The sequence below is a fragment of the Callorhinchus milii genome, unplaced genomic scaffold, assembly GCF_018977255.1.
Source record: "Callorhinchus milii isolate IMCB2004 unplaced genomic scaffold, IMCB_Cmil_1.0 Scaffold31, whole genome shotgun sequence".
In the NCBI taxonomy this organism is placed as follows: Eukaryota; Metazoa; Chordata; class Chondrichthyes; order Chimaeriformes; family Callorhinchidae; genus Callorhinchus; species Callorhinchus milii.
Window position 1 is genome coordinate 3,976,415 of NW_024704772.1, and position 15,502 is coordinate 3,991,916.

A 15,502-nucleotide genomic window follows, 5' to 3' on the forward strand; every position below is an offset into this window, starting at 1 on the left:
TCATGTCCCCTTAAAGGGGTGACCCTAGATAGATGTGGTGGGGTCTGGCTGGAGGGGTGTGGGGCAGAGTGGGCAGCTCACAGACCTATCACAACCTCGTTACTGTACACACGCCCACTGCCAATCTGGGCCAATTCCCCACACACACTCTTCTTTCCCCAACAGCCCCTTCCCACCCCCCCCACCATTCCTCAAAACCCCAACATCCACTCAATAAACACACACACTGCACCCTCCCTGTCACCCACCGCCCCCACCCCACACACCCCAACCCACACAGAAACTACACACTACACAAAAAAGATGGCAGTCGGTTTGCACAAAGCTCAAACAGACAAACGTCTCCTGCTCTCAGCTTGCTTCCCGAGGGGCGGGGTGGGGTGTGTGTGGGTGTATGTGAGTGTGTGTGGGGTTGTGGAGGGAGTGTCCAAACAAGCCCTGGGACAAGATGCGGGGGGAGGGGGTGGGGCAGGGGGTGTTATCTTAAAGTTGGAGTTAGGCCAGTTAGGTTAGGAATGAAACATTATTTTCCTACACCGCAATTCTTCCCTTCCCCTTCCCTCCCCACCCCCCAAACACACACACACACACACACACACACAGCCCAAGATTGCGGGTCAACTTGAACTGGAGTCAGGGTATCAAGGGGGAGAAGGCAGGTCAATGGAGTATGAGGTACAGATCAGCCAGAATCTAACACAATGCTGGAGTAGGTCTGGACGCTTGACTCCTTCCTTGTCCTTCAGACGTCAGACTCGATGCTGGACAATTTCTCGTACACGTGCCCGTTGCTGGCTCCGTTGAACGCTCCCAGCGGGTTTTTATTGTTCGCCATGCAGGGCGCGGGCTGGCCGGCCGGACACATCTCTTTCTGAAAGCGGGCGGGCACTGCCCCGAAGACCGAGGAGACGGACTTGGCGGAGTGCCGGGAGTCGGAGCGGAGTTTGCCGCTGATCGTGGGTTTGAAGAAGTAAGACTTGGAGCCGTGGAGGAGGCACTGGTCGTCTCCGAAGGTGGGGATGAAGGGGTTGTGGGTGACCCGGTCTGGGTACAGTGACTTGCTGAGCATGTAGCCGCTCGGGTTGTGGGGTTCGGGCCTGGACGTGAAGAGGGGCTCGGGGGGCATCTCGAACAGGTGGGCGTAGGGGCTTCCCTCCACGAAGCGGTCTTTCTCCTTCAAGCTGACGCTCCGGGGCGCGACGCTCACCCCCTCGTCCTTCTGCGTCTCCACGAAGGTGTCGTACGAGTGCTGCCGCCGCAGTTTGCCTCGGTCCCGCCGCTGGAGCTTGGCCGAGCCCGCGGGGCTCTGATGGTGCTTGACGTTGGCTGCGACCCCCACCGTGACCCCGCCTGGCGGGCACCGCTCCACGTCGGGCCCCGAGTTGTCCTCACTGATGTCGTACAGCGCCGCCGGCTTCTTGCAGGACTCGCAGCGGGCGCAGGCTGTCCGCCCGGCGCTCTGCCCCCCGGCACTGTAGCCGTGACCCTTGGCCGCGCAGTAACCGGGCGGGTGGTGCTCGCCCCAGTCCAGAGCGTTCGACTCCCACAAGCCGCTGGCGGGACCCAGCGCGTTGGCTTTCCTCTCGCCCACCATTCCATACTCCCCCATCCCGAGCCCCAGCCCCAGCCCGAGCCCCAGCCCGAGCCCCCCGTGGTGGACGAGGTTGAGTCGCTGCGGGGTCTCTGCGTCCCGACCGTAACCGTCCTCCTCTTCCCGGCCCTTGTACAGCTCTGTCAGGTCCACGTGCTCCCAGTGCGCGGCCGGTTCCTTCGAGCGGAACTGATCCCGGTAAAAATCCCGCAGTTTGTCCTTGTTGAAGAAGCGGGCCTTGCGGTCGGGCGCGTTTGCCGCTCTGCGGCGGAACGCCAGCTCGATCTCGTCGAACTCCTTGCGGGACTTGGCGGAGGCCGGGCGCTTGCGCAGGCTGTCCTTGTACTGTTTGCGCCGCTTGGCGCTGCCGATGTTGCCGTAGGTCACGGTGTGGGTGGAGATGTCGGACACGTCGGAGCGGATCAGGTCGTCGTGGGCGTAGCGGTCGCCCTTGAACGGGTACTTGTGGCTCTCGTAGCTGTCACTCAAGTGGCTGCGTTTCAGGGGCAGACCGATCTCGATGGGCTTCCGGGACAGCGACCGGGTCTGGGTCCCGAACAGCGCATTATCGCACTCGTACGGGATATCCAGTGAGCTGGCGCTGCCGATGCTGTGCGGCCGGTGATGGTAGTAATGATCCTGGAAGATGCCGTTACCGTCCTTGCCCGTGTGCAAGTTGCCGAAGGTCCGCTCCACCTCACTGATGTAGTCGCTGAACAGGTTGTCCTCGGGCTGGTAGGCCTTGAGGTCCGAGTGGACCAGACTGCGCCTGTGCTCGGAGGGCTCGAAGCCCACCGGGTCCCGTCCCACGTAATCCAGGGCGCTGGGGGGAGAGCCGTACTGCCCGCCGTTCACCCCGCTCAGCGTGGCCATGGTCTTGGCGGTTCGCAGCAGCCGCATGATGTTGGAGTGGGTGTCGTTGACGGTGCCATTGGGTGATCCCCCACAGGACTGCGGCTCCTCGATGTGCACTCCGTGTATACAGCTGTAGATCCCCTGGAGGGCGGCAAGTGCACACACTGCCGGTTACTGGTCGCGCTCACCTGCCACGGAGCCTCGGACCCCCCACCGCAGCCCTCCCTCATCAACGTGCTCCTCACCACCCGCCTCGCCCCTTCCTGCCCCATATTCAGGTCTCGCCTGAAGACCTTCCTATTCGACCCGTGACCTACGCCCACCTGCCCCCCAGCTTGGCATCGTGCCCGCCACCGTCACGCAAACGCTCTGCGCCACTGCCCTGCGTGAGGGGTCGCTGAGTAAGTGTATCATAAACAACAACAACAACAACGTTGCCTCTCACGCAGCGTTGTGTCCTGGAATGCTGAACAGTGGCGGAATCTGACACTGCGCGCGAGGGGGTGTGGGGGGGGGGAGTGGGGAGGGGGGGGAGTGGGGAGGGGGGGGGGAGTGGGGAGGGGGGAGACCACAAAGCACGGACCAAGCAAAAAATCTTCGGGCACGATCTGAAGATGGGGAAGAAGGAGGCAAGGATTGAGTGACAGAGTTTTAGGGTGCAGAGGCTGCAGATGGTGGAGGATGGGGAGCGCTCCCCCACCCCCCCCATCACATAAGTCCTCGCCACTGGCTCCCTATCACAGATTTTGTGGACAGTGGAAATGGGGACCCACCTGGCTCAGGAACTCGGATTCTGACAAACATTTCACCTTGGACAGCCCCGAGGAGACCCCATTTACTCCCCTAGCTCCCCCCCACCCCCCCCCCCTCCCCCACCCCTCCCCACCAACCCGGGGGATGAGATAATAATCCTTGCATTTGACACTGCGCATCTTATCATCGCGTCGAGACGTCTCAAAGCGCTTCATGGGATGTACTGTATCCTGCAAAGTACACTATATTGATGTAGTGACTGTGTATTTTGTGGACGAAACGCGGCAGCTAATGGTGCCCAGCAACGTCCCACAAACAGTCATGGATTGAGTGACCAAATTATTATTTTTTTATACTTTTTTTGGAGGGATTATTACCTCCGGAAAAGCGATCCCCCAATCGTCTAACAACCGGGTTCCTAGTTATTGCTGGTAAACAGAGGCGCGTGTGTGTGTGTGTGTGTGGAGGGGGTAAGGAAACTTGCCCAACTCTTTACCCCCTGCCCGGGAATCGAACCCAGGTCCTTTTACTTGCTTGCGAGGACTCTTACTCCTGAGCTACAGGAGATGGAGAGAGGCTTTATTTACCCTGCTGACAGAGAAGACCGCTCCTGGAGTGCCGCTACAGACCCCCATGAAACAGTAGCGTAGCTGCCAGTAGAAGAGATGTTCACAGATGAAGGTGATGAGACTTAGGGCCATGGCTGCCCCCAGCATGTAGAAGACCCCGGCCATGTTGTCCAAGTCTAGCTGGCTGCTCATCACCTCATTCTTCTCATTGTGACAGATTCCAGTGAGCCACAAGGCCTCCAGCTCCTCCATGTCCCCTGAGGTGGGGAAGTCAGAGACACTGAAGTCAGCCCAGAGAGAAATTAGCCCAGAGAGGGATTAGCCCCACAGAGGGAGAGAGAGAGAGAGAGAGAAAGTGATCAGGGTTGGGATGAGGGCGGACAGAGAGGTAGGAGGATGGTTGAAGGCACGTTCAAAATCGAGGGGTTTGACTCGTGCATTGAAGGAGGCAAGAGAGGGAAGCGAATGTGGGATGGAGTTCCAAAGGATGGGGGCAAAGAGGCTGAAAGCCCGACCACCGATGTTGGCGCAGGTCGGGCAGGAAACATGGAGCAGGCTGGATCCTGCTGAGCAGAGGGAGTGGACAGGTTGATAGGGGGTCAGCAGGTCAGAGAGGTAGGGAGTGGGCATGGCCATGGATGGCCTTGAAAGTGAAGATGAGGATTTGACCTGTATCTTCTGTGGGATGGGGAGCCAGTGGAGCCGGGCGAGGGTGGGGGGTGATGGAGTCACAGAGCCTGGTGCGGGAGAGGACACGAGATCCAGTTCTGGATGATCTGGAGCTTGTGGACGGACGAGTTGAGAAGATCGACAAGGACAAGTTTGCGAATGCGTATCGGCGGGTTTTGATGGCCTGAGGGGTGAGGCAGTGGCAGAGTCGGTGATGTTGCGGAGGTGGGGGAAGGCAGAGCGGGTCATGGCATGGATATGGGGGAGAAAGGACAGTTGTGGGTCGAACCGAACAAGACGCCCAGGTTCCTGACTGGCTTGGTGAGGGGATGTGGGCCTCCGTGGATGCTGACGCTGCCAGCGCCTGAGGTGCTGAAGTGCTAACGGGAGCCAATCAGGAGTGAAACCATTGGCGGAGACAAATTGGAGTAGAGATAAGACCTAAACCATTCAAGTACAGAACCTTGAAGGTTGAGGTGAGAGGAGAGAAGATGGAGGAGGATGGAGTGGAGAAAGATCAGAAAGAGTGAGAGTGAGAGAGAGAGAGAGAGAGAGAGGGAGATCAGAGATAGGGAGATCAGAGAGAGAGACGGAGATCAGAGAGAGGGAGATCAGAGAGAGCGAGGGATCAGAGAGAGTGAGGGAGAGAGAGTTTAGAGAGAGAGAGGAAGGTCAGAGAAAGAGGGATCAGAGAGAGCGAGGGATCAGCGCTGAAAGAGAGAGATAGAAATAGAGAGAGAGATCAACACAGCCAGAGAGAGAGAATTACGTTGGAGAGAGATTGTGAGTGTGTCTTTGTGTCTGTGTTGTGTAGCGTGTGTGGAATCTATGTGTGGATATATGTGCGTAAACAAGGTCATTTGCTATTCTTAGAGTGTTTGGGAGTCAGGCAAAAGGATTTAATTGAGGCTTTTAGAATGTCATCGGGAGCTACATATTAATGGCAGTTCATGACTCACTGGGACCTGCTACACTATTCACAGGCGCTGTCACCACCAGCAACACACAGCTCAACAACAGCAAGACAGGCCCAACGATGACACCCGTCGGGACTAACAGGGAGCTCATCCCGGGAGGGAGGGAGGGAGGAGGGAGGGAAGGAGTGAAGACTGAGTGTGTGAGTGAGACTGTGTGAGTGAGTGAGACTACGAGTGTGTGTGAGTGAGTGAGACTGTGAGTGAGTGTAAGAGAGACTATGGGAGTGAGTGAGACTGTGAGTGAGTGTGTGAGACTGTGTGAGAGTGAGTGAGTGAGTGAGTGAGTGAGTGAGTGAGCCTGTGTGTGTTGTGAGTGAGACTGTGTGAGTGAGTGAGTGAGTGAGTGAGTGCGACTATGAGTGAGCGAGAGCGAGAGAAGAGAGAAAGAGAGAGAGGGGGGGCGAGTATATGGAGTGAGTGACTTTCTCACCATCGCCAAATAGCTGGAGGATGGCGAGGTCGACAGGCCGTTTCCAGCCGCTGACCTTCTGGATGGCAATGCCGTAGCCGGTCGTGGCAAATACCTTCCCGCTGCCGATGGTGACCAATTTGCAGCCCTCGTCTCTCCCCGCCATGTAATTCAGCACCGCTGCGTCGTATATAAAAGCGTCCAGTTTACTGCGGAGAGGAAATCACACCATCAATCATCTCTACAACAACAACAAAATCATATTTATAGAGCGGGAGGACGTCTCAAAGCGCTGAACAGTCAGGTGTCGGGGCCTAAGCATGGGGGAGGGGTGGTGTAGGGGTGAGGGAAGGCAGAGAGGTGGGAGGGAGGCCAAAGGCATGGTCGAAGAGAAAGGTCTTGAGACCGGCCTTGAAGGAAGCAAGGGAGGAAGCGAGGCAAAGGGACCGTGGGATGGAGTTCCAGAGTGTGGGGGCAGAGTGGCTGAAAGCCCGCCACCCGATGATAGGATGGGTCGGGCAGGAGATATGGAGTAGACCACAGCCTGATGAATGGAAGGAGTGGGCAGGTTGGTTGGGAGTCAGCAGGTCAGAGAGGTAGGAGGGGGCAAGGCCATGGATGGCCTTAAAGGTGAGGACAGGGATCTTGAACTCGATCCTCTGGGGGATGGGGAGCCAGTGGAGTTGGGAGAGGGTGGGAGTGATGGGGTCGCGGAGTCTGAGAGTACACGAGCTGCAGTTTTGGATGATCTGCAGGATGTGAAGCGAAGAGTTGGGAAGGCCGATGAGGAGGAAGTTCCTGTAATCGAGCCTTGAGGTGACGAATGTGTGGGTGAGGGTTTGGGGGCTGAGGGGTGAGGCAGTGGCGGAGTCTGGCAATGTTGTGGAGGTGGTGGTGGGCAGTGCCGGTCATGGCGCGGATGTGGGGGAGAAAGGACAGTTCAGGGTCAAACAAGACCCCCAGGTTCCTGACTGGCTCAGTGAGGTTGATTGTGCAGCCGTGGAGGCTCATGCTGCCACTGCCCGAGGTGCGGAGGCGCTAGCGAGAGCCAATGAGGAGAGCCTTGGTCTTGCTGACGTTGAGTTGGAGAAAGTTGTCCCTCATTCAGGACTTGATGTCGGACGGGCAGTCGGTCAGGATCTCAGTAGTCCTGGAGTTGAGGGTGGAGGCAGAGAGATAGAGTTGGGCGTCATCCGCATACATGTGGAAATTTATCCCATGTCTGCCGACGAGGTCACCAAGGGGGAGCATGTAGAGGATGAAGAGGAGGGGACTGAGGTCAGAGCCCTGAGGAACACCGCACGCGACGGTTTGGGGACTGGAGGAGAAGCCGGTGGCTGTGACGAAATGGAGGAGGCGTGAAAGGTAGGACCTGATCCAGTCAAGGACAGAACCTTGAAGGTTGAGGTGGGAGGAGGTGGAGGAGGATTGAGTGGTCCATGGTGTCAAAGGCGGCGGAGAGGTTGAGGAGGACGAGGAGGCAGAGGGAGCCCTGGTCACACATGGTCAGGATGTCGTTTGTGATCTTGACCAGAGCAGATCAATCATCTCTACAACATCATCATCATAATAATAATAATCCTCGTGTTTGATACAGCACCTAATCACGTCAGCATGCCCTGAGCTCCCGTACATGCCTGCTCACGTGTGTTAACCTGTCACATTGATCAACCGGGCGTCTGACACAAAGATACTGTGGCAATGTTGGAAAAGAGATGTACGTGTTGGGATGTGTTGGAGTTGTATGTGTGTCTGTGGGTGTCTGTGTCTGTGTGTCTGTCTGTGTGTGTCTGTGATTTTGTGCGTCTATGAGTGCCTGCATGCGTGCATGGGTGTCTATCTGAGTGTGTGTCTGTGAGTGTGTACGTGTGTGCGCGGGTGCCCGTTTTGCGTGTGTATGTGCTGTGTTAGCGCTGTTCAGTGGCTACCAATTTACAAGCAGCAAACTCTGATTACTGAAGGCGATAGGGGACTCCGGCAAATAAATGAAACACTTAACCAGAACATTACCCTGAACCAATTTATTACTGTACGTACTTAGTGACGATGTTTATGGACATCTACACAAATAATTAAGTTGTTAAGAGGCTGCATTGTTACTGAGAGGTTCTGTCGCGGGCCGAAGGCTAACTCGATTTGCGATGTATATTGTGTATCAACTCAGTGATAGTGTCTCGTCTAGGAGTCAGAAAATTGTGGGTTCAAGCCCCATGTCAGGTCATGGAATCACATAATCTACGATGACGCTCCAATGGGGTGTTGGGGGTGTGATCCTAGTGATGGATTTCCGCGCATTTGTGTGTCAGACACCCGGCTGGTCACGGTGACGGGTTTCTGTGTGTGTCAGACACCCGGCCGGTCACGGTGACGGGTTTCTGTGTGTGTCAGACACCCGGCCGGTCACGGTGACGGGTTTCTGTGTGTGTCAGACACCCGGCTGGTCACGGTGACGGGTTTCTGTGTGTGTCAGACACCCGGCTGGTCACGGTGACGGGTTTCTGTGTGTGTCAGACACCCGGCTGGTCACGGTGACAGATTTCCATGTGTGACAGACGCCTGGTGACGGGTTTCCGCTCATTGTAGACCAAACAGAATTTACCCAGCCTTGAGGCTCACGAGAGCATCCAGCACAGACTTCTGGTTGAACTTCGTCATGTATGAGTGCATCTCTGGGTAATTGTTGCGGATGTTCCTCTCTGTGCTCCCGTTGGGGACGGTTCCGAAACGAAACGGTGGCGAAAAGTCATTGGGACTTTGAAACTGTGGAAAGAAAAAGAAATCACAAGATCACAAGGTTGAGGGGTGATTTAATTAACGTCTAGATGGCGGGTGTATGACTCACACTGAAACCCATCCCCGTGACCAGCCATGTGTCTGACACACACGGAAACCCGTCACCGTGACCGGCCGGATGTCTGACACACACGGAAACCCGTCAGCGTGACCGGCCGGGTGTCTGACACACACAGAAACCCATCAATGCACTTATTGAGTGAGAATGGAGCATTAGCCTAGGCCGTGAGCTCAGAGTCCCAAACACGGGGATCGAACCCTTAACCTTCCGCCTCAGGATGAGAGTGGGAGTGACTGAGCCACGTCTCAAAGCTCTTCACAGAATAGACTAAAGTGAATTGACTGTACACTTGTGGGCAAATGCGGCAGCCAATTGTGCACAGCAGTGTCCCACAAACAGTCGTGGATTGAAAATGGCCAATTTATTATTGTTTTTTTTTCTTGAGGGATTATTATTAGGAGTGTGGGGTAAGGAAACTTGCCCAAGGTTTCGCCCTGCCGGGAATTGAACCCAGATATCTCACTTGAGAGGCAAGTGCTCTAACCACTGAACTACAGGATGGGGGTGATAGGCTGGTGGAGCGTGGAATGGGGAAGGGAGGACTTTGGGCCTAACTCACCTTGTTATCGCTCAGGCCGGACACTTGATCCACATATTCTTCTTGGATCATGAAGGCTGCCAGGTTGGCTGTGTAACTGGCCAGGAAGATGACAGCGAAGAAAGCCCAGACGGACACCATGATTTTGCTCGTCGTTCCCTTTGGATTCTGCACCGGCACAGAGTTGTTGAACACCAGCCCCCACAGCAGCCAAATGGCTTTGCCGATAGTGAAGGAGGGTCCTCCAGGCTCTGAAACGAGCAAGGCATGCAATGGTTAATCCACGCAGCCACTCTGCTCTCCTCTCGCCGGCTAACCTAATAGGTTTAAATTTGGCTTCAGTGTGGCAATAATAATCCTTGCATTTGATATAACGCCTTATCAGGTCTTCGAGATGTCTCAAGGCGCTTCAGAGGACACACTGTAAAGCGTAGTGACTGTGTATTTCGTAGGCGAAACACAGCAGCCAATTGTGCCCAGCGACGCCCCCACAAAACAGTCCTGGATTGAATTGAATTAATCGGCCAATTGACTAACAACCGGGTTCCTACGTATTGCCGGGTAAACAGAGGCATGTGGGTGGAGTAAGGAAACTTTCTCAACATTTCGCTCTGCCTGGGAATCGAATCCTTGCGAGGTGAGGGGGTCTAACCACTGAGCTACCGGACAAAACATTGGTAGTTATCATCTCAACTCATCCACATGGTCAATGGAGCCCTGGACTAGGCCTCAACTCATCTCCTTGGCCAATGGAGGCTGTAACTAGACCTCAGATATCTAGCTCGCTGAACGATGCCTTTGGAAATACAGCGGAGGGCTTTGGTCCCGAGACAGACTTCTTGTGAGGACAATGACCTTAATCCTGCCATTTGACGCCGCGCCTACAACATCTAGATGTCTCGCAGAGGCTTCACTGTGAAGTGCAGTGACTATGTGTTTTGTGTGCAAAAGTGCAGCCAATTTGCACATGGCAATGCCCCGTGATTGATCTGGGGGAAAATCCCTTCTCTTTTCCACCAGAATTATTTAACGTCCGCCTGATCAGGGCACGGACGTCCGAGGTGAAAGGCTTAACGTCTCACCCGAAGGATGGAACCTCCTGCAATGGAGCGCTCTTCCCCCCCCCAGCACTGCGCTGGAGCGACAGCCTAGACTGTGAGCTCAGAGACCCTGAAGTATGAGTGAGCGAGGGGAGTGACGTTTGTGTCCAGCGATGTCCCCACAAACAGCCGTGGGTTGAGCGACCGAATTAACATCACTTACCGCGACCATCTGCCAAGCAGCGATTATACCCCACGGGGCTGAAATACTCAAAGACAAAGACAGCCACTGCTGAGACAATCAACAGCATCACAAACATCATAACCCAGACGTCAGCACTGAACGGCTCTGTGGACAGGAGAGGAGAGGAGAGAGGACAGCGTAAGCATCAGCCACAGCAAAGAGCATCGCAACTGAGCCTGGAGCACACAGCATCTTAAATGTAAGATAATAATCCCTGCATTCAACACAGCGCCTTATGGGATAAACCATAAAGTGAAGTGACTGTATATTTTGTGGGTGAAACACGGCAGCCAATTGCGCCCAGCGACGTCCCCCACAAACAGTCGTGGATTGAGCGACCAAATTATTTTTAATTATTTTGGAGGGATTATTACCCCAGAAAAGCAATCAGTCAATCGACTAAAAACCGGGTTCCTACTTACTGCTGAGTAAACAGAGGCGCGTGTGTGGAGTAGGGAAACTTGCCCAATGTTTCATCCTGCCGGGAATCAAACCCGGGACTCTCACTTGCGAGGCGAAGGCCCTAACCACTGAGTTACAGCAGTATAGAGCGCATAGCACGCAGCATAGAGCATGCAACACTCTGTACGTATCTCGCACAGCACACAGTACAATCCGAGAGAGCAGAGCCAAACAGAAGGAGTGAGCCTCGGAATGTGGGCTGCGGAGAGAGAGGGGGGAGAGGACAAGAGGGGAGAGAGAGAGGAGGGAGAGCGGAAGGGATAGGAAAAGGAGGGGGCAACGAGAGGAGGCCAGAGGAAGAGGAGGGGAGAGAGGGAGACAATAGGAAAGGGAGGAGAGAAAGGCGGGGGACGCGATACAGTGAGAAGGGAGGGGAGAGGATGGGGAACGGAGAAGGTGGGGAGAGAGAGTGAGAGGAGAGGGTAGAGAGTGGGAGAGGGTGTGAGGGGTGGGAGAAGGAGGGAGAGGGTGTGAGAGGGAGAGAGGAGAGGGGAAAGTGAGGGAGAGGCTGAGAGGAGAGGGGAGTTGGAAGGGGAGGGGGAAAGGGAGGGAGAGTGTGTGAGAGGAGGAGAGGGGAGAGGGTGTCAGAGGCCAGTTACCTAGGAACGCTGAGGGGGAGACGGTGCCATTGCTCCGGGAGACCATGACGCTGATTCCAGTCTCTATGAAAGGTACAGAAAAATCCACGACCTCAGAACGTTCTTCATTGATGGTCAGAGAGCCAACCGCCATGTGGGCCTTCTTCCTGACCACCTGAGAGAGAGAGAGGAGAGAGAGCATTAATAATAATAATAATAATAATCCTCTCATTTGATATAGCGCTTTTCACGTCGGGAGGACATCCCAAAGCGCTTCACAGAACACACTGTAAAGTGAAGTGACTGTATATTTGTGGGCGAACGCGGCAGCCGATTGCGCACAGCAATGCCCCACAAACAGTCGTAGATTGAAAATGACCAATTTATTATTGTTTTTGTTTTGGAGGAATTATTATTAGGCTCTGTGTGGAGTAAGGAAACCCTGTAACAGAACCATAATATTAATAATAAGCCTTGCATTTGACAGAGCGCCTTATCACGTATTCAAGACGTCTCGAAGCAGTTCACAGGATATACTGTGAAGTATAGATACTGTGTGTTTTGTGGGCGAAATGCGGTAGCCAATTGCGCCCAACGACGTCCCCATAAACAGTCATGGATTGAGCGGCCAATTTTTATTTTGAAAGGATAATTACCTTCGAAAAGCGATTCGTCAATCGACTAACAACCGGGTTCCTACTTATTGCTGGTAAACCGAGGCATGTGTAAGTGTGTGTGTATGTGTGTGCTCGTGTGTGTGTGTGCAGAGTAAGGAAACTTGCCTAATGTTTCGCCCGGCAGCACACAGGATGTGTGAACACCCTCAGACCCTCTCCTTCCCTCTACTCTCTCTCTCCCCTCTCACTCTCACTCTCTCTCCCCACCTCCTCCCTTCCCCAGGCAACATAAGGTGGGGAAAAAACACCATATTCAGTAACAGCGAAATTCAGTAAATCCTAACTGGATCAAAGAGTTTCACATCCCAGGGACGTCTCAAAACACTTCACAGGATTGATTCACTGGAAAGTGCAGTGAATGTGTGTTTTATAGGCAAATGTGGCAGTCTTTTTGGGCACAGTGACATACCCACCATGAAGTAAACAAGTGATTTTATCTGGGAGATTGTCGACCAGGATACCTGGAGAAAGAGAGAGAGACTCCCTTCTCTTTTCCCCCAGCGCCGCAGGAGATCTTTAATGAACAGGACGCAGATGTGGAGTGAAGTTTAACGTCTCATCAGCTGGACAGGGAATCCTCCCCCTCAGCTCCTGTTATTCCCGCAGCTAAAGCCCTAACGGATAGGGTGGTCCTAGCTGGACAAGCAGCGGGAAAGCTTGGCCAGACAGTGCTCTCAATGGCCACGCTGGGTGTGGGTTTAGCTGGTTAGACTCCAGCAGTTACCCCCATCACAACACACTCCAAGCCTTGGCTCTCGCCAACCTGCGCTTAATACTCTCCGGAATTAGGTAAGGAGGGGGGCGTCCCTCCAGGGAGAGAGAGAGAGAGCGCATTCCATTCCAACCATCTATCTCTGAGATTTCCATGTGTAGGTGGGATGTGGAGAATTCTCAGCTCGGTTTGGATCTTAAACAACAGTGGTGGGTTTACGCATGTGTCAGACACCCGACTGACCCCCCAAAAAATTTTTTAAAATCTGAAAGGCAGCACCTCTGACAACACGGGGCTCTCTCCCCCCAGCCCTGCCCTGGAGCGTCAGCCTGGACTGTTGAGCTTAAAGCCCTTGCTTGGGGCTTGAACTCACAAAATTCTGACTCGAGACGAGTCTGTGCGGGTGACTGAGTCAACCATAATAGTGATAATTTGCCCCCACACCCAGCCCAGCCCAGCCCCAGCCCCGCACCCAGCCCCCAGCCCACACGCAGCCCTCAGCCCAGCACCCAGCCCCCAGCCCACACCCAGCCCACCCAGCACCCCAGCCCACACCCAGCCCCAGACCACACCCCGGCACCCGCCCACATTCAGCCCACACCCAGCCCAGCCCTCAGCCCAGCCCCGAGCCCACACCCAGCCCCCAGCCCACACCCAGCCCCCACCCAGCCCCCAGCCCACACCCAGCCCAGCACCCAGCCCACACCCAGCCCCCAGCCCACACCCAGCCCCCAGCCCACACCGCACCCAGCCCCAGCACCCAGCCCAGCACCCAGCCCAGCACCCAGCCCACACACCCCCAGCCCCCAGCGCACCCCAGCCCGCAACCCAGCACGCAGCCCACACCCAGACCCCAGCCCGCACCCAGCCCAGCCCTCAGCCCAGCCTAGCCCCAGCCCACACTCAGCCCACACCCAGCCCAGCCCTCAGCCCACACCCAGCCCCCAGCCCACACCCAGCCCCAGCCCACACCCAGCCCCCAGCCCCCAGACCACACCCAGCCCCGAGCCCACACCCAGCCCACACCCAGCCCCCAGCCCACACCCAGCCACACCCAGCCCGCACCCAGCCCCCAGCACCCAGCCCACACCCAGCGCCTTCACGTCCTCCCGACGTGAAAAGCGCTCAATAAATGGAATCTTGTTGTTGTTGTTGTAGCCCACACCCAGCCCCGAGCCCACACCCAGCCCTCACTAGCCGCGTTTTTTTGCCCACAAAATACACAGTCACTGCACTGTGCAGCATATCCCGTGAAGCGCTTTCAGACGTCTCGATGAGGTGATAAGGCGCTGTATCAAAGCGCGGATTATTATAGTAACCATGTGAGATAGATATCCTGATCACCCCCATCCCCAACCTTGGGACGCCCTCTTGACATGAAAGGTGCTTTATAAATGTAACTTTACTATTGTTGCTGTGTACGCTGCAGTGATGATTTATCTTTGTTTGGCCCCCAGTAACCAAACAGAAGGAGGCATCTACATCAAACGCTGCTGTAAAGGATTTTGCATTGATATACTGAAGAAGATTGCCAAGTACGTCAAATTCACCTACGATCTCTACCTGGTGACCAACGGAAAACACGGCAAGAAAATCAACGGAACGTGGAATGGGCTGGTTGGCGAGGTGAGCTCGTCTCATTCTCATTCACTTTCCCGCAAGATCTATGTCTCAGTCGCTCACTCTACCACCTCCAAGTCAGGCGGTTGCGGGTTCAAACCCCCACGTCGGGGACTTTCAGCTCACAGTCTAGGCCGACCTTGGAGGGGAGGGTTGGACACACGGTCTTTCAAATGAGGCGTTAAACCTCACTCCTCGTCTGTGCACTGTTCGGGCAGACGTTAAAGATCTCCTGGGTCGCTGGGGGAAAAGAGAAGGCAATTTCACTCTCCCTGGCTGACAATCCTCCGGATAAAATCACGCACGCTGTTTACGGGAACGTCGCTGTGTGCAAATTGTGTGCCCACAAAACACACAGTCGCTGTGTTTCACAGCGAACCCTGTGAAACGCTTCGAGAAGTCCTGCTGACGTGAAAGGCGCTGGATCAAATACAGACAGGGTTTGGATTAAAACCCCTGCAGATTAATAGGAAACGTTTGAGGTGCAAAGTTGCACATTCTGCTTCGAACCTGCAACTAACAACACATTTTAAAAATACATTGTGTTGTTCCTCATTGTCAGCTCCGTTCCTTACAGCGTAAGGTGTGAAAGGCTTCATCGTCACAAAAAAAAGCACTTCATTTTGCTTACTCAGCACCGATGTCAAATCACTGACCTCCCGGCCTCTCCCCTCATCCCTCCACAGTCTCCGAAATCACATTATCCAGGGATCGTGACTCTCAAACATTCTCACACAATCCAGAAAAATAAAAGAAAAAAAAGAAAAAAAAAGTGCCCAACATGTCAGGAGCACTCAATCCTTATTGTTGCATGAAATTTTATTTTACGTGCTGTTTCCAGTTGTCAGCCTTTTCGCCCACAAAATACACAGTCAATTCACTTTACAGTAAATTCCGTCAAGCGCTTTGAGACGTCTCAAAGACGTGATAAGGCACTGTCTCAAAGGCAAAAGC

The 15,502-nt window shown here is 54.7% G+C and overlaps 2 protein-coding genes across 2 annotated transcripts in view; one reads left to right on the top strand and one right to left on the bottom strand.

Annotated features, from left to right (window-relative positions):
- Nucleotides 1-742: 742 nt before the first annotated feature.
- On the bottom strand, nt 743-13,065 carry LOC103191357 (glutamate receptor ionotropic, NMDA 2B; the record flags this gene model as incomplete). The annotated part of the gene is made up of 9 exons (XM_042345104.1): nt 743-1,553; nt 1,617-2,587; nt 3,787-4,025; nt 5,845-6,032; nt 8,423-8,583; nt 9,237-9,466; nt 10,479-10,604; nt 11,561-11,723; nt 13,048-13,065. Coding segments are annotated over 9 exons (2,907 nt in total), but the record flags the coding sequence as incomplete, so codon positions are not given.
- A 1,294-nt stretch (nt 13,066-14,359) lies between these two features.
- Nucleotides 14,360-15,502, top strand: part of LOC121851254 (glutamate receptor ionotropic, NMDA 2B-like) — a 4,086-nt gene continuing 2,943 nt past the window's right edge. The window contains exon 1 of the mRNA XM_042344952.1: nt 14,360-14,554. Within this exon, the coding sequence (XP_042200886.1) occupies nt 14,360-14,554 (195 nt within the window). The remainder of the gene's footprint in view (nt 14,555-15,502) is intronic.